The sequence below is a fragment of the Perca flavescens genome, chromosome 13 (genome assembly GCF_004354835.1).
Source record: "Perca flavescens isolate YP-PL-M2 chromosome 13, PFLA_1.0, whole genome shotgun sequence".
Lineage (NCBI taxonomy): Eukaryota > Metazoa > Chordata > Actinopteri > Perciformes > Percidae > Perca > Perca flavescens.
The window spans coordinates 19,858,962-19,881,070 of NC_041343.1; the positions used below are offsets into that span (position 1 = coordinate 19,858,962).

At 39.7% G+C, this 22,109-nt stretch overlaps 1 protein-coding gene across 1 annotated transcript; it reads right to left on the reverse strand.

Annotated features, from left to right (window-relative positions):
* Positions 1 to 204: 204 nt before the first annotated feature.
* ubtd2 (ubiquitin domain containing 2) lies at positions 205 to 15,253 on the reverse strand. The gene is made up of 3 exons (XM_028595404.1): positions 15,114 to 15,253; positions 11,382 to 11,618; positions 205 to 1,569 (listed from the first exon to the last, which is right to left on the reverse strand). Exons 1-3 carry the CDS (start codon positions 15,181 to 15,183, stop codon positions 1,073 to 1,075), a joined length of 804 nt encoding a protein of 267 aa, XP_028451205.1. The 5' UTR covers positions 15,184 to 15,253; the 3' UTR covers positions 205 to 1,072.
* Between the last annotated feature and the right edge of the window lie 6,856 nt (positions 15,254 to 22,109).

Sequence of the window (22,109 nt, forward strand, 5' to 3'; positions counted from 1 at the left end):
GAACCTGCCCACCATACTGAGAGGAATTATAGCCTAACCTACAATATGATGCTTGATATAATTATTAGGCATAAACCTACATTGAAAGACTGCAAGAGAACGTAAATCTGCACTTGTATCGCAACATACTGCAATTATCTGTCCCACCCCTACATCAAAAACATGAAACTATTCAAGGCAAATAATTAGACAGAGAACAAGGAATAGAAACAATGATCAATTTTAATTAAAAACATTCTATTTTTAATTATAATTTGCAACTGTGTTTCTGATGTTCCATTCCTTTTGCCACGTGGTTGTGTCTTGATCATATATGAACACGCACACGCACACACACACGCACACTCACACACATTTTTTTATGATTGCTCTGATTGTTCTGTGAAGCAGAGTGAAATAAAGCATCTAATCCAGCAGCAGCTTGGTGACAACATCCTCATGCCCCGTGACTGCAACCTCTTGACAGGAAGGACACATCTGTTTTTCTAACCTTTCTTTACAGCGATAGCATACTGACTTATTCCCCAAGTGAGGAAGTGTTCTTGATTTGATTCACATATAATTATTAACAAAGAATAACTGTCATGATTGTTAAACTATCTTTATTCCTTTATCCTGAACGGTCCGTGTTGAATTGTATTGGGATAAAAATGTATGTATAAATGTATGTATAACCCTGTAGCCTTATAAACAGAATTCTCCTGACCAAGCTTTGCCAGAGAGCAGGACTTGAATGGAAACTGAAACACAGAAACATTCGAACATCAGTGTTGCTAAGAAAACCCTTACGCCATCTGACAGTTATCTTTTTGTTGTTTGGTTTCCATAGGAACAGTTAAAAAGACTTCAAAAAGGTCAAAATTTCAACGTGTAAAACCATAAGGAAGAGTCTTTTCTCATTTCAAGAGTCCTTTTGTTCTGGGAGAAAGCCAACCTCTGCCCAAAAACAAAGAGAGGAGAAGAGAAGAATTTGAAAGAGAAAAGTCAGAATCAACCACTCTCTCTTTCTCCTTTGTTATCCTCCCTCTCCTCCAGCCCGCCGGTATGCCCACCTCCAGGCTGCCGGGTTGGGTTAATTCTCCACCGGTGTAGGCTCTTGCGGCAGTGCTGCCACTGGCCCAGAGGCTTCAGGTGTGTGTCCTGGTGTTGACGCCGGCTCTGGCTGTGGCGGCTGGCTGAGGATAACCTGCACTACATAGTCCCTGGAGATGTTGAGTTGGTCCAAGCGCAGCCTGTCTGTCAGTGGCCGACCTGAGAAAAACCAGCGTTGGGTTGCGGCAGGCACGCCCTCCTGACTATGTAGACGGCGCTTCATCATGCCCACTGTGTCCGCGGAACGGACCACCAGCCGGAGGTCGCGACCCGTGGAGAGCCGGAGCCGAAGCTGGCACTCCCCCCCTGAGCCGGCGTCGCTGGCGCTTCCCGTGGACGGGTCTGCGGCCCCGGAGTCTGGATCGGAACCTTCACGCTCGTCAGAGCGCTCTTCAATCATGTTGACGGGAGGAGAGAGGCAGTAGACTGGCAGCTGGTATCGATTCCCCAATTCATCATAACATTCAGTCAGAGCTCCTGGAAGAATAGAAAAATGTGTCAACACTTTTATATAAATGAAAGAAGTGGCAGGAGCACTTCTGGTATCCCTTAACCCAGTGGTTCCCAACCTGGGTTCCCGGCACCCCCAGGGGGGGTGGCAAAGATCACAGGGGGGGCGCAAGTCTTTATCTGGTTTAAGGTTGAGGTAAAGAGGGGGCTCAGCTTTTCTTAAACATGATTAGGGGGGGGCGCCAAGAAAAAAAGGTTGGGAACCACTGCCTTAACCACTGGTGCTCACGGAAGGGAATGCAATTCACAAAAAGGAAAAAGAATTATGACCAAAAAAGTCATAAAAAATCAAGTCCAGGCACTTAATGTTGGTTACAAAAAGTGATGAAAGGCCTTTAATAAATAGGGCAAGACATTAAAAATACACCAGCTTGAGCCTTCCTCAGGGTATAGTGTACCAACCTTGAGTGCCTGGACTTTATTTTTATGACTTTTTGGGTCATAATTCTTCTTCCTTTTTGTGACTTCTATAAATGCTGAAGGATTTCATCTTATTTTTTTCAACTTAGGTTTGTTTAACAGTTTTGACCATCATTCATTTGGTTACGATAACATTATAACCTTTTGAAACATTGCCAGGTTTTAACTTGCTGTAATGATCTATTGTACTTAACACAGCTCTATGCACACTTTCTATCTGTGGTGTGTGAAATTATAGGAATCATGTATACATACTAGAAGCTATAAACCATCATCTGCAGCAGGTTACAGCTTACTGTAACCCACATACCAATGCTAACAAACTATGTGCATGCATAGTTATATTTAGAACACTAGGTAAATGTTTAACTAGAAAGTTCTAATACAAACCAATTAATAACTAAAGGGAACATTTCAGGTAAACTCTCAACTTTTCGCTGAATTTTTCACTTCCAAATGAATGGTCTGGAAAAGTCCTGCTTTTGGGTGCCCTGCTTTGTCTGAGCTTGACAACGTTTTGGCCCATTTATGTTGCATTTTAATAACTGTGTTCTTTTGTATATTTTCATTATTGTGTTCATAAACTGAAGGTCAAACACTCACATAAATTTTCCACCTAACAAAGCCAAAACCTGACCACAAATTCACATTTCGCTGTAGTAAGATGAAATGAACAAAATTAGAGTTAAGAGTCAATAGAAACCAAAGACTAAGAAAAAATAAGTGAAAGCAGGAGAAAAGGGTAATGCGTATCTTGGAGTACTTTAAAATACATGATGTCACCGTTGACCGACTCAGATTCAGACACAGAGTAAAGAGCTGGTGGAGAGAGGGGGAAATAAGATGCAGTGAAGTGGTCACAGCATTCCACATACAGCAGTATTCACAGGGGGGGACCCCAAGGGTCATCAAGGGGATTTCATGTCTCCGCAGTACAATAGTTTCAAGTCACCAATTCTCACAAGTCACAGTCATTTTATTGTGGTAATGGGTGTTTTGATTGCCTTAGTTGTTTTACCTTTAAAGCCCCAGTGAAACGGAAGTTGGAGCGTGTTTAGCTTCTGTACTGTGACGTATTTCCTAGTGAAACAGAATATTTAAGCTGAAAATGATTTTTGATTGGACTGTTAAAAAGTGGGCGGGTTTACAGTTTAACGAAGTACGGAGCTACCATGGAGAGCTACTGAAGACTGTTGACAATGGCTCCACACATACTTCCCTCACCTGAGGAGGATGAAAGATGAAAGGGAAAACTTGCTGATTTTCAAACGGCTCTGTCACTGCAGTGCCGGCAGTACATGCAGATGAATGTCTGTGTTAGCTAGCTAATGAGATTTTGGTGGAAATTGGTTATTGCCTGCTTATGTAAGCACATGTGATTTTTTTGTTTTACAGGAAGAAAACATGATTGCATTTTGATCAATTTTGATATAAAAATGCTAAGAAATAAATTTGCCAATTAAAAAAAAGACATTTTTCATTTTATCTCGACTTTAAGCGTAAAACACAATTATGAGTAAAATCCCCAAAACAGCCAATTCTTCCCCATCGTTTTGTCTTTTCAATGGTTTTGAAAAATATGTTGCCCTTCAGAGTCTCAAAATTAGAACCCAAAAATCTAAGACCAGGGTGAAAACTTTCCCTACAAAAGCAAGAGGCTTTTTTGTAAATGTTTTAAAAGGTCACTGCATTGCTCGTGTTGTTTTATGACTTAAATTGAGGCACCAGCCGCTTAAGAGAGACAATGAGTTTTGCTTTAAGGGAGACTGAGATGAGTCATCAGAAGCTCACAGGATGTTGCTCTCTGCGCTCTATGATGACTGCTGTGGTCAAGGTGAGGACTGTAAGCCAACGCTACGTCTCAGATCATGGTCTACCAGTGAAAGTGAGAGAGAGAGAGGCTGAAAGAGAGCGCTTCACTTAATTTGTTTCTAAAACTGAAATGTGTAGTAATGTGGATTAACAAGTGTGCAGCACCTATACCAGGGGTAGCCAACCAGTTCAGCATTAAGAGCCACAAAAAAACACGCACCATAGCAAAAAGCCACACAACACATGCTCGTCCACATTACAACAGCAACAGTGACTTCCAGATCTAATGAAAGTCATAATACATAGCAGTTTTCATAGGTTTTTTTTCTTACTTAGATTGACTCAGTGTGAAACCTGACAGTCTTTGTTATCCACAATCCTTTTTAGGTTTGGTTGTACTCAGTTGTGGCCACTCGAAGCGACTCTTTCACTCATTTGTCACTAGAGGGGCTTTCAAACAATCTGATTCAGCAGTAAAAGGGTTAATGAGGAAGGTGATCTGTGGCCGCCGTTTTTCCTCAGGTTGCAGAATCTGTCCATAAAAAAACTCTGCTGCATTATTTTTTATTTTTAAATAATTGGCAAATGTACAAGCAGATGCATTCAAATGCTTTTTTTTTTTTTTTTTTTTTACTTTTCTGAAATGTTTAAAAAAGTAACAAAACAAAATCCACCAATAACACAGCACACAGTAAGAGCCTCAAAGGAGCAGGCAAAGAGCCGCATACGGCTCAAGAGCCACATGTTCGCCACCCCTGACCTATACCGTACAATAACCCAATAACAACATCCGTCCTGCCTTCCTTATTGTGAAAAAAAACCTATATAGGCAAACTCTTTCTGCTTATGCAACCAAATCATTTGCTGGCATACCAACATTGTGACCTAATTGGCAAGCAAGTTTTTAAGGTATGAAAGATTTCTGCTCGTCACTAACATAACTGAAATATCAACATGTGCAAATAAATCCAAGGCTTCAGATTCACCAGCTTCTAATGAGCTGTCTGTCTGGCTTTAGATATTTCAGAACACCTAACTCCATTCAGGTGTGTAATTTGTTCTTTAGATGAGTTTAATAACAAATGTATTGAAGTCGAATTGAAATCACATTTAGTCATCCTTTATTATGTAGTCAAAAATAATGTCATGTTTTTTTTTTACATGTATTCTTAGTTTTTCATTATTAAAAAGTTGGACATTAAAAGGTGCCCTGCCACACAAAACCGTTTTTACTTGTATTTTTTTTTAAATATGTTAGGTCCATATGTGTTTGTGTTATGTCAAGAATGTGAAAATGAACTGCTACCTCCTTGTCAGCTCTAGCCACTGAAAAAAAAGTAATCAGGCCAAATACAAAAGCTAGTCAGTCTGACATCATGTTGCCTGAGCTCATTACTATTCATGAGCTCGCCCAGTTGCGCTGAGTAAAGGATGCTGATAGCCAGGCTCTCATTGGCTAGCTGTTAGCCAATCAGAGTCAAGCAGCGTAGCTTGTTAAATATTAATGAGAACTGGGACAAATTGAGTTGAGTCTTCCTGCAGGCTTTCTATACCATGCTAGAATGGCTTGAAACAAGGTAACCAAGGCATGTTTTCCACAAAAAAAATGTTAGAGTCCATAGTAGAACTTCAGACATTACCACAAAGTAATGAAATAAGTGTGGCAGGGCACCTTTAAATTAATTTCATGCAACAGTGAGATAGCAGCAGAGACAGCTAAATATATGGAAGCTGTTATAGCCAATGTCACAAAAGGCTAATACAAGATAAATGTTACACATGGTTCAGTGACATTCTATAAACATGATATGGATATGAATATCTGTCTGTATATATCTCACTTGCTTTTTTCTACTACACTTGGCTCCACCTTAAGTGTTTATCCTTCAGCTGCAGAATGCTAATGCGTTCCAGATGGTGCTAATGCCTTTCATTAAACAACAAGAGGTTAGATTGAAAAATATATGCTTTGTTGCTGCAGTGCTGTTTTGCATGGCCCCCCAAAATAGTAGCTAGCTTGACTGGTTATTAGGGGTGAGAATCACCAGAGGCCTCACGCTACAATATCATCACAATACTTATGTAACAATACGATTTAATTGCGAATTTAAACATATTGCAATATTCTGCGATAAATTGCAATTTATTACCGTTTTTCCAACTTCAAATTTGTCCTATTTTCAAATTATGTCCCCAAAATAAAACTTTGTCAACATATGTTTTATCTAAAAAGAGAAATGTCTCTGTTTGTTCATCTCACTTCAATTTTTTAAGATTATTTTTGGGCATTTCCTCCTTTAATGGATAGGACAGTTAGATATGAAAGGGGAGAGAGAGGGGGAAGACATGCAGGAAAATCGTCACAGGTCGAACCCTGGACCTTCTGCGTCGAGGGATAAATCTCTATATACAGTATTTCACAAAAGTGAGTACACCCATCACATTTTAGTAAATATTTCATTATATCTTTTAATGGGACAACACTGAAGAAATTACACTTTGCTACAATGTAAAGTATTAAGTGTACAGCTTGTATAACAGTGTAAATGTGTTGTCCCCTCAAAATAACTCAACACAGCCATTAATTTCTAAACCGCTGGCAACAAAAGTGAGTACACCCTTATGTTAAATTCCCATAGAGGCAGGCAGATTTTTATTTTTAAAGGCCAGTTATTTCATGGATCCAGGATACTATGCATCCTGATAAAGTTCCCTTTGGAATTAAAATAGCCCCACATCATCACATGCCCTTCACCATACCACTTTCCCTAAAATCATCTCTCAATGCAAATCAAACCAGCTATTAGGCTAACTGAAATAAAACCATGCCAATGCCATACCATGCCAGCAAAGTGTAATTTCTTCAGTGTTGTACCATTAAAAGATATAATGAAATATTTACTAAAATGTGAGTGGTGTACTCACTTTTGTGAGATACTGTATGTGCGCCTGCTCTACCAACTGAACTAACCCGGCTACACATCTCACTTCAATTTTAATGCCGCAAAATGGGATTCTCAAGCAGACAAACTGACCAACACATATATAATAAAAGATTGCTACTTGGCGTCTGTGTATGATACAGTATTGCCATGGAAAATATCACGATACTATGCTGATTTCCCCCCACCCTACTGGTTATGGCTGAAAACAAAGGGATATAATGATGTGAATCAGTGAACATGACATTTTCATTTGTTGCAGGCTGGATGAAATTCAGCAAGTTGACCAACAGCTGATGCAAATGGATCCCATTTTCTGCTTCACAGAGTCACTTCTGAAGACCGCAGATCAAGTTGGTCTCCAATCTAATTATATGCACTGAAAAAGGAGCCCATTAACTGATGCTTCTCCAATAAGTGAAATGTCTCCATTATGAATGCAGTGGGAGTTACCTTAAATACTCGGTTCCATTTCCTGAATGGCAACAACAAAGTCTGCCCTGTATGTTTTAGTACAGTAATGGAGGTAATTTAAGCTTTAATCAAAAACTGAGGAGGACACGCATTTGGATGCTGTCCTCCTCTCCTACTTCAATGCCTAACAAATCTATGTCTTTCTCGCCCCTGTCTTTCACTGGTTGAAGCCTGAACATATTGTAAACAAATTAATAACATAACTAATTACACTGGTCGGACTGTTGAGCTGTTTCAGACTGACACCACCGGTTCAGGCTGGTCCTCATCCTAAATACGTGCCTTTTTCAGTCGAGGAAAATACTTTTCAATACTCATCTGGATTGAAGCAGCAAACATTCAGTGTAAGAGTAAAAAATGACAACATTATTTATAATACGTTTATTTGATTCACAGCTGCTACATATAGTGTTTTGACCTCGACAACCCAACTGCATTTTACAGCAAACTTGCAACTTTCTAAAGCAGGCGCAATTGCTTGTTTGCTAAAAGTCAGGTCGGTGATTGTGTGATTGTGTAAAGGTGTTCACGAGATAGATACCAACCTTTCGTGAACTTGTGAATTTCGCTAGCCGTCTTCTCTCCTTGATGGAGACAGACGCTGTGTGCACGGTGGGATCAATGGTGTTTTAAGCCCCCAACGTCGCCTTACAGGCACTAACCCTCACCGTAACCTTAAACATAACCATTGCCGCGCTGCCTCAAAGGCGACGTTGGGGGCTTAAAAAAACCCAACACCGCACGGTGGGAGGAGCTGTGTGTGTCTATGTGAGCGAGACACAAGTGACAGAGAGATGCAGGAGAGCAGGGAAAGGAAATGCAGAAGAACGTATTTTAAATAGCGTTAAAAATTTAAATTAATAACGAAACGCAATGTGCGGCGGCCGGTGTTGATAGTGAGGCGCACCGCCACACAATATTCTATATGTGGGAAACACTGTATTGATTAAATTGTCAGGAAATTTTATTTACAGACCTTCACGGTCCCCAGAGGATGAATCCTACTGACTTTGGTGGTAGCCTGACGTTTCCTGCCACCACGAGTACACCACGTGTTGTTCTCAATTGTTGAATGGACTGCCATGAAATTGGGAAATTTCACACATTCATGTGCTCCTCAGGATGAACTGTAATCACGTTTCAATACCCAAACTCTTTTTTTCATCAAGTCAAAATTATGATTTGTCCAATACTTAATATAAAATTACCATTACCATCTGTATTTTGAATGTAGTGCTAACTAGTAAAAGAGAGCATGCTAACACACTAAACTAAGATGTTGAACATGGTAAACATTACACCTGCTTAACATCAGCATGTTAGCCTTGTCATTATGAGTATGTTTGTTAGCATGCTGACAATATCTAGTAGCTCAAAGCACCGCTGTGCCGAAGTACCCAAACGGATCTGGAATGGTGAAAGCAAAAGAAGGAGGACAATAGAAAGGCATAAAGTTGTTAGTAATAAAAAATATTTAAGTGATCCGGCTGCTCTTTGTACTGGAATAAGATTAAAACAATAGTGACTTCAGGCCTGGGGAATTTACAGCTGCAGCCCAGCGGGATCTGATCTGACCTGGCCGAACTACTAAAGTGAATGGAGCTGGACAAGACACTGACTATGTTTACATGCACGTAGAGCCTATCTGTTGGTAACTGCTATACACCAATCGTATACAGGTAGAGCTGACCTTGAGTTTTAGTGTCACCGCTGGCCTATTAACAGAATAATTCTGTCCACCTCAGGTTCCCTGCAGGAGTTCACCTAGCCCCTCAGAAATAAACATGTTTTTATCACAGCAAGCCAGTCATCTCAGCCTGTTTAAACATAATAAGGGTTATTATTCAATTAGCTTATGGTGTTAACTTTCACTGATACGTAAAAAAACACACACTTCTAGACTCTTACATGAAAGTCTGGAAAGACAGGTTAAACCGAGAATGCCACCATCGGGACAAAATGCATCACCACCCAAAACTCACCACGACAACATTTTTTAAGATTATTTTTTGGGCTTTTCCACCTTTAATTCTTGACAGGACAGCTAGGTGAGAAAGGGGGAAGACATGCAGGAAACCATCACAGGTCAGATTCGAAACCTGGACCTCTGTGTCAAGGTATAAACCTCTCAGTAAATGTGCACCTGCTCTACCACTGAGCCAACCCGGCCACACCACGACAAGATTTTAACAAAAAAAAAGGTAACCTTTCCTTTCCCCAGTTAAGGTAACATGACTCTGAGGTGAATAAGGAATCGAGAGAATAACGCGCATCCACAAATAGAAAAAATGCACAAGCTGCTGATAATTACCTGGTGGAATTGTTGGGCTTCCTGAATCTGAGCTAATTTTATTGTGTGTGTGTATGTGAATACTGTCCAGTAAGTTTGATCTTCACACTAAGGTGAGTGATTACTTCATTTAATCCTACTTTCAAAAGACACAGCACTTTGACAATGACCTGTATACCCCCCGCACCAGGTCTTGCCTTTCATTTTGAATGGGGGTAGTACGTTTAGGCTGTGGCGGTGCGGAACACAGGGGGTAGCCGGGGAAAAAACACAGCGGTGAAAAGTTGCGACCGACTCAACTTTTGAAGAAGCGAAACCCAACGTCACGCTGCGGTGGCCAATCATGTAACCAGCGATCAGACTTCAGTCCGTTGGTTTTGAGGTGATGTGAAAGTCCCGTATAGTAAACTGGGAACATCACAGCCTTTATCGCTGCCACAAGAAAATTTTAAAGTTTGTGTAACAGCTGAATGCTTTCTTTATTTTTATATCGAACAAAAAATAATAAAATAAAAAATAATAATAACACAATAAGTGTGTAGCAACACACCAAAAGGAAAAACAATATCTATTAAGTATTACAAACAATATGTTTACTCTTTCCGAAAAGGAGCGGGACGAAGCCGAAGCTTGTTATTTTTCCCATCCCTCATTCAACTTTAAATAGTTCCTGTATATATTATGTATCATATATTTTATATTATATATTCATAACAAGATAACAAATATACATAAAATATATATATATTTTTTAACACCTTTTCTTTCTCTGTGTGGTCAGAAACGTTGAGATCTGACAGAAAACAGTAATTGTGATATATAAAGGCTACTTGTGCTACATTGGGGGGTTATAACAAAACACCTCAGGCCACTATGTTTTTTTCTGGCACCCCCCTGTGGCCCCCACCATCGCAGCCTAAACCCACTACCCCCATTCAAAATGAATTGAAAGGCTTGCGTTTTCACCGGACCACTTGAGGACCGCTGCAGTCTATGTGAACGCAGGCTTAGCTTGGGATGGATGTTTTTTGCTTCCATTTTTCGAACTAAACAAATAGGATCGCTGTTTTGAAACTACCCACTAAAATCAGTCATAAAATAAATTTGAGGCAAGAAATTGTCTGTTCAGTTGCAGCATCATGTTTAATTTTCTAGATCTAGATGAATATTTGGCAGGTGGAAAGAAAGCAAGTCACCCTCAGTGTGTGCCATCATTTGTATGACAAAGAAAAGCATTAAATCCTGACGTTTTAGGATCCAGCAAATGCATTTTTGCTTAACTCAATGACTAAAACAATTATTCTATAATCAAAATACATGTAATAATTAATTTTCTGTTGATTGACATATCGATTAATTGGCTTATCGCTGCAGCTCCACATCAACAGCACATGGAAAAATCAAGGAGTTTTTAGTATGCTTATTGACTGTTTTGTGTATACTTACTTTTGTCACTTTTTACAGTGTGAACACACCACATTCTCTAACCTGCTTAAAATTGCTAAACCTTGTCCCTTGGTTGGTCTTTCTTAAAATGGATTCTTGTCTCTTCCTGTATTTTATTTAACTTGCAATCAAACAATTCTTAAAATCTTAAAATTAAAGTTCATACACATAAAAACTAACTGCAGAATACAGTAACGCCTCAAACTTTTAAGAAATCCTCTACAGCTGGGTTCCTGAGGTTTAGTTTCTCTAGAGAACTTGGGAAGAGGGAGTTGAAATTCTTGAGTTGATAATCATCAACTGCAATGTCCTACATAAAGTCCCCCCAGAGGCATTTCATGGAGAGAACAACAAACACTATCTGCTACATCTATCACTGTGGAAATATGTGTTACCGTGCGGCAGTGTGATGCTGGCCCCGTCGAGGATGGCCTGAGCCAGCAGGTGGTCATTGCTCTCAAATGCGCTGGCCGCAGCTCGCAGCGCATCCCAGATTTCCTTCCGGCCCTCAAATGCTGGCGCCGTATCCCAGAACTCATCTCTCTTGCTGCGCAGCTGGCCTTCAGTCATCGGGTAGTCACTTTTCCATTTAGGCCGCTCTCTCTTCAGGGGCTGGTTACGCCCTAGAGCCACTGGGAGGGAGGACGACAGAGAGGAAAGGAGAGATGGAGAGAAAAAAAAGATGGAGGAAGACAGGAGGGTTGGAGGGATGATAAAGGAGAGTAACCATAAAAGAAAGATATAGAGAGTATCAGTGTGAGGGTGGGGTAAATGAAAGGATGTGAGTAAAGACAGAAAAATGGGGATAGACAGAGGAACCAGGGGTTGAGAAGAAGGGATAACCAAGATAAGGAAATGAAAAAAAGAGAAAATACGGATGTGAGAAAGGAAGATGACACAGAGAGATAGATAGAGAGAGAGAGAGAGAGAGAGAGAGAGAGAGAGAGAGAGAGAGAGGTGGGGGGAATACACAGAGGATGAAAATGAGAAGTAGGGATGAAGAGTAAAGGAGAAACAGGGAATAAGAAGAGTTAAGATTTATGTCAAACAAAGCATCAGTATTTTAAGATTGTTCAAGAACACACCCAAGCACAGATGACAGATTGAACATGAGCCTACACCATCACATAATATATACATGGAGCATGGAGCACACACTCAGACTGAGCATAACTGAAACTAGATGTGTTGTGTTACTAAACCCAGTTACAAGGTTAGGGTTATACTGTAGCATCTAACAGTGCTCCATCTGGAGCAGAATAGCTGATGAATAACAACACCTAGATCAACACCGAAAGAGACAACAGGTACAGAACTGTGTGTGTGTGTGTTGAGGTGTGTGTGTGTGTGTGTGTGTAACACAGAGACAGAGGAGAGAGGAGAGGATGACGGATCAAGGTATTGAGTTACACCTGCTGCTGGTACACATGTACTCTGATGATCACATGGGAAAGTCTGATAACACCAACCCTCAACTGGCTGTTTGTAGTAAATAAGTTCTAACTGACAGACTGTTTACACAACTTTTTCCCTCTTTGGTTACAATTCACCTGTATCCAAGATGTACAGACTGTGGAAGAAGTATTCTCTTTTTAACATGACCAGATTATGGTACTTAATTGAGGGATGGAGGGTAGATGAGGTCCTTGGTTGACAAAATAAGACAACACTTTATTTGCGCCTGTGGACAAAATTTAGATGTTGCAGCAATAAACTGGAACAGAAAACACATAAACATCACACATGTGGTTATGTAAAACGTACTTAGAAACGGAAACAGAGTATATATATAAAAAAAGGTTCTGCATGCAGTTTATCAATAGCTATCTTACAGAAATGCATGCCTGCATTCACGTGTATCACCAACTGCTTGTCTGTTTGTTCAAACCTCTGCAATAGCCTACTTTCCAGCTCATCTGTCTGCTCATCATTTACTAATTTACGTCTAAACACTAGCCTACTAGGCCTGTAACAATTATTACACAATTGTCTAATCGCAATTATTTAATGTAATCGCTGTTTCTGTGTTTAACCGCAATTAATTGTTAACATTATCTAAGGTCCTAAGGGGTATGACTGTTCATGGTAATTGTTGGAAGTTGTGATTTTGTTTAGATATGCCAAACTGCAATTATATCAGTGATTATTGGTGTTTTGTTTTTTTATTGATGAAGATAAATGTTCTATTGTTAATGTTATGTTCATTTAAAGGGGCGCTATGCAGTTTTGACCATTTCTTCGCAGGTTTCTCTATAGAGCTCCCCCTACAGCTTCAGAATAGATATTTGGCAGCTCCTATGTTTACTTGTGTCTGACTCCTCGCTCGGTCAGTCTGTCGTTTCCTCTTTCTCTGTTCCTGCGACAGTGCTTTCCTAGCTTTCTGCTTCTTTTTTGCTGGCTCAGCCATGACAATAGTGTGAAAAACTCCATCGCTACCTTGCTAGCTGGTTCTTGAATGGGTGTATGTGTGCAGTGCCGTGAAGCAATTCGGTACATCGTGAGACCTGATATCAAGCGATACTTCCTGAAGCTGAGGCCAGCATCAGGAAGTTCCTCTAGTTCCCCATAGTTCCAGTTTAAGAACAAAAATACAATGTTGTATAATAATAAAGAGTATTATTACATTATCTGGGTCACATAACAGTGATATAACCAAAAGACTAATACGTCTGAAAAAGTAATACTTATATATATATATATATATATATATATATATATATATTTTTTTTTTTTTTTTTACTAAAAGAGACAATTATATTGTTAATCGCATTTATTTCTGAGACAATTAATTTTACAGTCAAATTTGGAATTGTTACAGCTCTATGGCCTACTTGCCTGTATTTCAGTAATTCCCAATAATCCTTAGGGTTGGATGTGGGCCGGTATGTGTAAAAGATGATTTTATACTAAAATGTACGCTTGAACTAAACCTAATAATAACACCTACTTTGGTAAAAAAATACACAAGATACATTTACATGTGTTTGAGTCATGTCTTGTCTCTGTCCTCATCAAGCAAGGTGTCAAGTAACAGCTGCTCCTCTGCATCTGTTTTAACACTGCATGCCTTTTTGTTACTATACACACTCCACAGATAAAGGGATCTCTGAAACCTGTTTATGTGACATCTAGATGCCCATGAAGTCTGGGAGATATTCACACAAGTCAAGACGGATGTAGTGGCAAAAAGGAAGACATTAATTTTTCCGCCGTACCCTGTCAATATCTCCTCTGTAAACTACTGAATTATGCCAGTTTTTGAACCAGCGTACTTGCAATAGATTGAATGCACTTTTTGATGGTTTTTAACCAATCATCCAAGTTATAGTATCAGCAGAAAAGACCTACTGGTAAATAGTGTACCCTAAAATATTTTTTAGTTAGGGTATTCATGACCCATAACCTTAGGTAGGCTATTGCACTCACTACTGTGTTTATTGCTCAATAATTACAATAAACCTAATCCATTGCAGTCTGCTACTTTTCTGTTCTGCTCACGAACAGCATTGTGATTGCTATCTGCCTAGTTCACCAAATAACCGCACATTACAGCACACTTTCTTTATCATAAAGCTGGAGCACCCTTTAAGTTTTGACACCTCCTCTTCTCTTCGCCCCAACACTTTCCAGCACTAAACATGCCCCAAATCCTCGCTTATACAAAACAGTCAGTAAAATACAAAAGCCTAACATTAAAGCATGCAGCTTGCATTAAGATAACAGTCAGGACATAATTAAAATCAGACTGTATCACTCCCTTGCATGCCATTGCCATCTGTGACCCATATTTGTTATGCAGAAAAGCTAGCAAGCTAACTAAGCTACATTTTAGCCGGCTAGCTCAGTCAAAAACCAAAGAACAAAGGAAGGCAGCGTCGCACAGTAAATATTGCCCAGTTTACAAAGTAGCGACAAGGCGTCATTTATCGCTTTAAGCCCCGCTTTGTGGAGGGGGAGACCCAGGAGGACCGTACGTGTCTGTCTCCGGCTCTGTCTGGCTCGGGTATTAAGGAATGGAAGCAGACCTCCAGCCAGGACAACATACAAAAAGCCTACAGGAAGCCCCCCTAAAAGAAGCCAAGCTTGTATGCCCTAAATAAAAGACGTTGATAAGAACTGTAAATTACCTCCTGTGCCGTCCGAGTTCTCGTTTAAGCTGCCCGAGGAGTCGTGGTGGCTCCCGACACAGCCACCCATGGATGTTTCGGCAGAGCAGCCCGGGCTTGGTAGCTCACCCCCCGGCCCACAGCTAGAGCTACATCTACTAGCCCCCCTCTCTTGCGTTTCTCTCTCCCCGCCCCCTCCCCTTTCCTTCTTTATTTCCTTTCCTCCCTCGCGTCCTTTCCTCGTTTTCTCCAGTCCTCCCTTTCCTCTTCCCTTCCTCCCTCCCTTCTTCCTCTCAGTATTGGCGGGGCGCAGCAGGCATCCTCTTCTTCATCTGTGGGCAAGGCGGAGAAAAAAGATAGAGAGAGGCTCACATCATTACAAGGTGACCGAGAGATGATTGAAGCAGAGGGGGAGGAGGAAGAGAGGAGAGAGAACAAAGGATAAGTGGTATTAGAAGCCGCCTAGGCCCAAATTGAATACTTGACTTGCACAAATATAGGCTACCACTACTAAGCACTTGCACATGAATGCATGTAGGCTATGTGCGTGCATGCATGTATGTATGTATGTATGTATGTATGTATGCATGTAGGTATGCATGTATGCATGTATGCATGTATGTATGTATGTATGCATGTATGTATGTATACGTATGCATGTATGTATGTGTGCATTAGTATAAATGTATGTCAGTTGGGGTAGTTGGAAAGTGAGTTGGAAACAAAACCAAAATAAATGGGAGCAAGTTTTAATCCTTGTAAGAAATGTTGGATAAAATAGGATAGAATCCATGGATCAACTTAAATGACACTTCTTTTACAATATTCGTTTAGAGGGAACTTTTGTGGACAGGACCAAACTTTCATCCAGTCAATATTACTTATTAAATTTCACCAAACCAATCTGGTTAACACTTGCTGCCCTCCATCTGAATCATACGTCACTGGAATCACATGACTGCAAAAAACCTGGTAGCAAATCCTGGTCCCAACCTTCTACCCCATGCACATACTGTACATACAGTATACTTATTTATGTATACTTATTTATGTGTCTATGTGCAATTCAAGTGTGCATGTATGTGCAAGTACTTGGTAGCTTTATATATGTAAAGTCAATGTGAAGTCTATTCAATTTTGGCCTACTTTAAAAAAAAAAGAAAAGAAAAGGATGCCGTCTTTTTTGGGGCAGTAAATGTTTCCTTTAGACTCTGTTGATGATAATGTATTTTGACACATGCTGTGATATTTTGTGTTCAGAGAAGCTGCTCACTGTCCTGAAGAAGACACATCAAATTACTTATCCTTGTAGGCTATTTGTGAATGCCAAGGAAGCCACCTGCTGTTACTGTTGGTCTCATGTTAACCAGTAGGCAAGGTCATCTATTCTAATCCATCCTTTAACTCTCTTGGATAGTAGAGATTAGAGACCCCAAAACAATAGTTTGGGGGTTTTTACATGCACATGTAGGTAGATCCGATTTCACAACACAACGTGTTATTGTTCTATTCTATCTCTCATGCATAGTAAGGTTTTAGTGGTTAGATTATGTAGGTTGTTGATTCAAACAAGCACAATTTATATGTATTTTTTTTTTTAATAAAAATCTGATTTTACATGCAGAGTGAAATTAAGTTACCCCATTCTATTCTATTTTAGTCTGTCTTGCAGAGAGGTTTTTTTATTATACAATGAGTCTTTTTTAGGTTTTAACACAATTGGTTGCATAGGTTGACAACACAGCACAGTGAAATTAAATTATTATTCTATTCTATTCTCTCCCTTTCACTTTTATTCTGTTCTGTTACATTGTATTGTAATCTTCTCTTCTCTTCTCTTCTCTTCTCTTCTCTTCTTCTCTTCTGTCATAGTAATTCTACTCACTCTATTTCTGCATCCAAACCTACTGTAAAAAATAAGATCCAAATACTGCAATGTTACACCAGATCAACACACTTCTGCCTGGTCACTATCTTTAGGACTGTCATAGAGACTTGAGTGTAATTTGACACACTGGCACTGACACATGCACTCTCTCACACACACACAATCACTCATGTGTTTACACATACAGACACAATAGCAACGGGATAGCGAGGGTTATTTTACAACAAAGCTGTCTGGAATTACAATTATTTCCCATCGCTAGGAACCGAAAGAATACATGTTTATGCAGCAGAGAGCTTACTTGGAATCTCTCTCCTGATTGTCTGGATGACGTAATATGATGTAACAACTTACTCAGAATACACTTGACATGTCACTCATATTCTGTGATCAAGGTCACAGCATGAGATTCAGCACAGTCTTTTGTGCTATAGACTCCAATTCAGGAAGTGATACTGTGTGTCGCCTGAGAGAAGTGATATTAGCTGGGAATGTTGCTCTTTTTGGGACCAAGGGGTTTAAATATAGAGATTACTGAGGCTTTATTGAATCTCAAACCCACATGGAAATAGCAATCCTAAAAAGCTTACAAGGAATCTCGAAACTTGTAAAAACATGTGGTTGTATGGTTCCAATTAAAGTCCTTGACTTACTGCTGTTTGTTCACTGTAGCAATGTTAGAAGCTTTAGCAAGCTGTGAAAAAGAGCCCCCACAAGGCAAGAATAGGCTGTTGACCAAACACATGGAAAGTGTGACAAGTTTATTTCTGTGAACTACAGTGACCTCTAGTGACTTTCTTTTATCCTACAATAGAAAGATAAGATAGAGAAAGAAAGATCAATTACAAATAGCAATAATAGCAAAATTATTGAATTGATATAACACACAAAAAGTGTAATTAAAGCATTTTGCCATCAGAAAGAGTTTGATGGCAGATAAGACACTCAAGGCATACTGTAGGATGATATCTTGCATATCAAGGCTAGGAAAACACATTTATGTAGTTTTTAAAATACAGTATTAAAATGTTTGTCACAGAAACCCAGAAAACATCTGATTCATCTGAATGTGTGCATGCTACTAAATATAACAAGGCAGAAGTAAAAGGACACTTCTTCATTGATTGCATGCATTCCTGCAGATTTCCTTGTATGTTATGAACAAGAATATGACCAATTTGACCTATGCCACATGAATCAATTACAAATGTGGTTGTCTAATGTAACTTTTACTTTTAAAGTGTGATCAGTTATTGATTGCCTGATATTTGCAGCACTACAATAGAATACATTTACAGTCTTTTGCTTGTTCATGCCTCAGTCAGTAGATGGAGCCGGAGAGTCTGAACTGCAGACTGAGGTACCAAATACTATGTGTGTGAGAGAAAGAGACAAAACAGAGAGACATATTTTATTTGAGTGTGTGATGGAGGCTATAAGGCCAGGAGCATCCATGTTCTAAAGATTAAGTGTAATTTAAGACCCTCAGTGGTTTTCCAGTGAAAACACATTGCACCTGTCATAGTGCAATTACAGATACATAGTGCAATTACAGTGTAATTACATTAAGACCAATGGCCCTATCAGCACTTTTTTGTCTGCCATCATTTCTGATGTTGTCCATACTGTAACATTTCTGTGGGATATATATTATGCACCACTCACATGCACTTTAGCAAAAAAAAACAAAAAAACATCATGGATCTGATGCGTGATTAAAAACATGACGTGGGCTGAAAACAAGAAAGCTGAAAAATAGCCACACTGGTTGTTCACTCTGCTGTGACAGTAATTTTTTAGCTGTCTGTCTCCTATGCAGGCAAACCCTCACACACAAGGCTTTCTCTTTCAGGTTAAAAAAAGGACCATCAGACACTGAACAGCAGTCTTTGCTATTCACAGACTTTTGAATTTAACTCTTCTTTATTAGGCATTTTTCTCTCATCTCTATCTCCATTGCTGCTTTCACTAGCTACACCATTTCTTCTCTTCAGCAGGCTCTGTTCCTTCCTCCTCTTTCATCTAGCCAGCAGAGTAGCTGACACAGACGTTAATTGGCTTGTCATTGATTTATTCTTAACTGCCTGGCTCATGCGCTGGCCCAAAGTCTTCAGCCTCACATCTGCCCTATTATCTATCTGATGCTGCGGCCCCAGTTGTCTGTCCATTGGAAACTGTTCAACAGCCCCATCTGTGCTGAAGATAGGGCTGCTAGTGGATCCATTGATTTACTGTTGTCTGTCAAGCAAGACACCCTCCCCCTCCCCAACCTCAACCCAGACCTGTATAACCACAGAGTGTGTTTGATGATGACTGGAGAGACTGGGCCATTTGGAGCTTTCAAAATCATTCACATCCAGCTGTGTGTGAAGCAGGTTGGCAGACAGCACCTGCTTGATTGTCCTGTCACTGATTTACAATTATTTGCTGTGTCAGAGCAAACATAATCCCTTTCCACTGGTTCTCCACTGTGTCGTATTTCTGATAACAAAAACAGAGATGGAGACAGGGGACAGAGCGAATGAGGGAATGACAATATGAAAAGGAAAAAAAAGACTGAAAATCAGAATGAGCAAGTGTCTCTATAGTGTAGATGCAGAAAAAAAAGATTTATTGTCAAATGTATCTGCATCAGTGTGGGTATAAGCTCTCCTATTACGTTTGTGGTCCTCAAGTGTGTATTTGTAAATAGTGTATACTTTTATAGGTTGAAACTCAAAATCACAATGACAAACAGCGTTCACAATGCCAAGTTCTGAAGTACAGGTTACCGGAAAGACCATTTAGAAGAAGCAGCAAGAAAATTGTCTCCTTGATCAAACAAAATCAAATGTATTCCCCTCTGGGCCCCTGGTTAACTCACCTGGTAGAGCCGGCGCATATATATATATATATATATATATATATATACAGGTTTACTCCTCGACGCAGTGGTCACAGGTTCAAATCTGACCTGCAGCCCTTTGCTGCAGGTCAGAATTTTGCCTTTTAAGCCTAAGCTGTCCTATCCAAATAAAGGCCTAAAAATTTTTTTTTAAATAATGTATTCCCTCGGTGGAATACTGGTGGAAGTGTGAAGCAAACAGGATAGCACCAGCTTTCAGCCCCAAATACTAACTTTTAAATATAAATGGCAATAGACGGGGGCGATAAGGGGCGAGAAAAACAGTGGAGAGTGATCCCAACTCACCTCCTTTGCATAGGGCTCATTACTAGCTAATTCCTAGCACCTGTGCACAGTTTCATCAAGTCCTGTGTTATATTTTCTGGCACATACTGTTTGGTGGGAAAGTATAAACATGAACTGCCATGACTTAACAAGAACACAGATTTATTAGAAGATGACAAAAATGTGACAGAATTACAGATAGTTGCCTGCAATAGCAGATGTGGATGAAAGATTTGCAAAAAGACGTACGACTGAGAGCATGAAGTAAAATGTGTGGTTTGTTAAATACACACAAAGTGCTTCAGTATGTTTGGCTGGAGTCCTTTCTGTGAAGCATGGGAGCAGCAGTATCTCCTTGGGGTGGGCTTTTCATCTGCAGAGACAAGGGGAGTTTCAAGCTTACAGGGAGACAATGACTGAAGCCAAATGTAGGACACTTCTTAAGGAGAACCTGTATATGAATGTCTGCAGCAATAATGTATGTTGTATGTAATGTAAGTTGCCAACCAGCTCAACACTGGACTAGCTCATGAACAAGAATGTTAAAGTCCTCGAGTCCAAGCCCAGACTTGAATCCCTATGAACATCTGAGGACCAAATATTCACTGTGAGGATGAGCTGTTCATGGACAACCCCCTTTAAATTTAGACCAATATGGGACAAATCTCTAAGGAATAAGGTTAGTATCCTAAAATCCAGATGTGCTTAACTGACACAGATTAATCAAAGATGTATTTCTTGCTAAAACCAAAATGGTTTCTGCAATGTATTTAAACAGCTGAGTTCTTATTTATTTACAGGAATCTAATAAGAAGATTCTAATCACATTTTAACTTTGTAAATCAATGTTTCTTTGTGTGAAGTGCTGTCAGGAACCTAAACTTGAATCTGCTTTGAACTCAGCCTGCAGCACCACAAAATGCAGAAGAACTCAAGGGTTTACTGTGAGCTTTCTGTAGGTGGTGTAATGCAATTTAATGGATGCTTTATCAGACTCTGACTTTACATTATAGCACTAATAGCCCTTAGTCATGAGACCATAACAGACGTCCACTTTGGAGAACCTACTAATACATCAACCCAACCATAATGAAACCATACAATTACCATCACTGCTAGAGCTGAAATGTGATTGACTCAATTTTAAGAGACAGAGAGAGAAGTCAAGCTGAACTCCTCTTACTTATTTTGGGCATTACTGCTGCGGTACTGGTGGCTTCATATATCTTATCATTTGAGAGTCTGTCTCTTAAGTTCTCTCTGTGTGTGTGTGTGTGTGTGTGTGTGTGTGCGCACACAAAGCCCACACACAGACCTGACTTGTTATGGTAAAGCTCAGTCATATGAAGTCTGTCTCACACCACCTATGCTCCATTTGCAATATAAACACAGCTAATCTCTCTTGATGTAAACCTTTACACCCAATACATGACACTACTGTACATGCCTCTTCACAGCAAATGTATCATTGATGTCCAAGAAAAATCTTGTTACATATCTTCACTGTTCTGACTGGTGATTTAAGATGGTGGAGTATTTCAAGTGAGGGAACTCAAAACTGAAATACTAACCTAAGCTGTTATAAAATAATATGAATGTTTGATCCTTGTTTTCTTCCACAACATTTGAGGAAAATGGGAAAATCTCAACTCTGATCTGGCCCATGAGCAAAACTGTCCCTAGATAAATACAAAAAGACAAACAAGACTTGCTAGTAATTTTTTTGAAAACCAAAAATGAATGAGACAGAGCCTAAACTGTCAGCAGAATTAGATCTCAATATAAACTGTAACCTCCATTTTTTTTTTTACTTTTTCAACCAGAAAACGACCGTATAGGTCGATTGTGCAAGCAGCTCAAAACGACCCTGTTAGGCAGCGACCTCTCGTGGCTGTAGTAATTATCGCGGAAGCAAATGAGGAAGTGAGGTGAAGGTGAAGTATAAAATATATATACTGTA

Excerpts from the sequence above, each read along its gene's own strand:
- ubtd2 (XM_028595404.1), bottom strand. The coding sequence starts at position 15,183 with ATGGGTGGCTGTGTCGGGAGCCACCACGACTCCTCGGGCAGCTTAAAC. Across the intron at positions 11,619-15,113 it reads GAACTCGGACGGCACAGGAG|TGGCTCTAGGGCGTAACCAG; the intron begins GTAATTTACAGT and ends CCTCCCTCCCAG. Across the intron at positions 1,570-11,381 it reads CAGCATCACACTGCCGCACG|GAGCTCTGACTGAATGTTAT; the intron begins GTAACACATATT and ends CTATTCTTCCAG.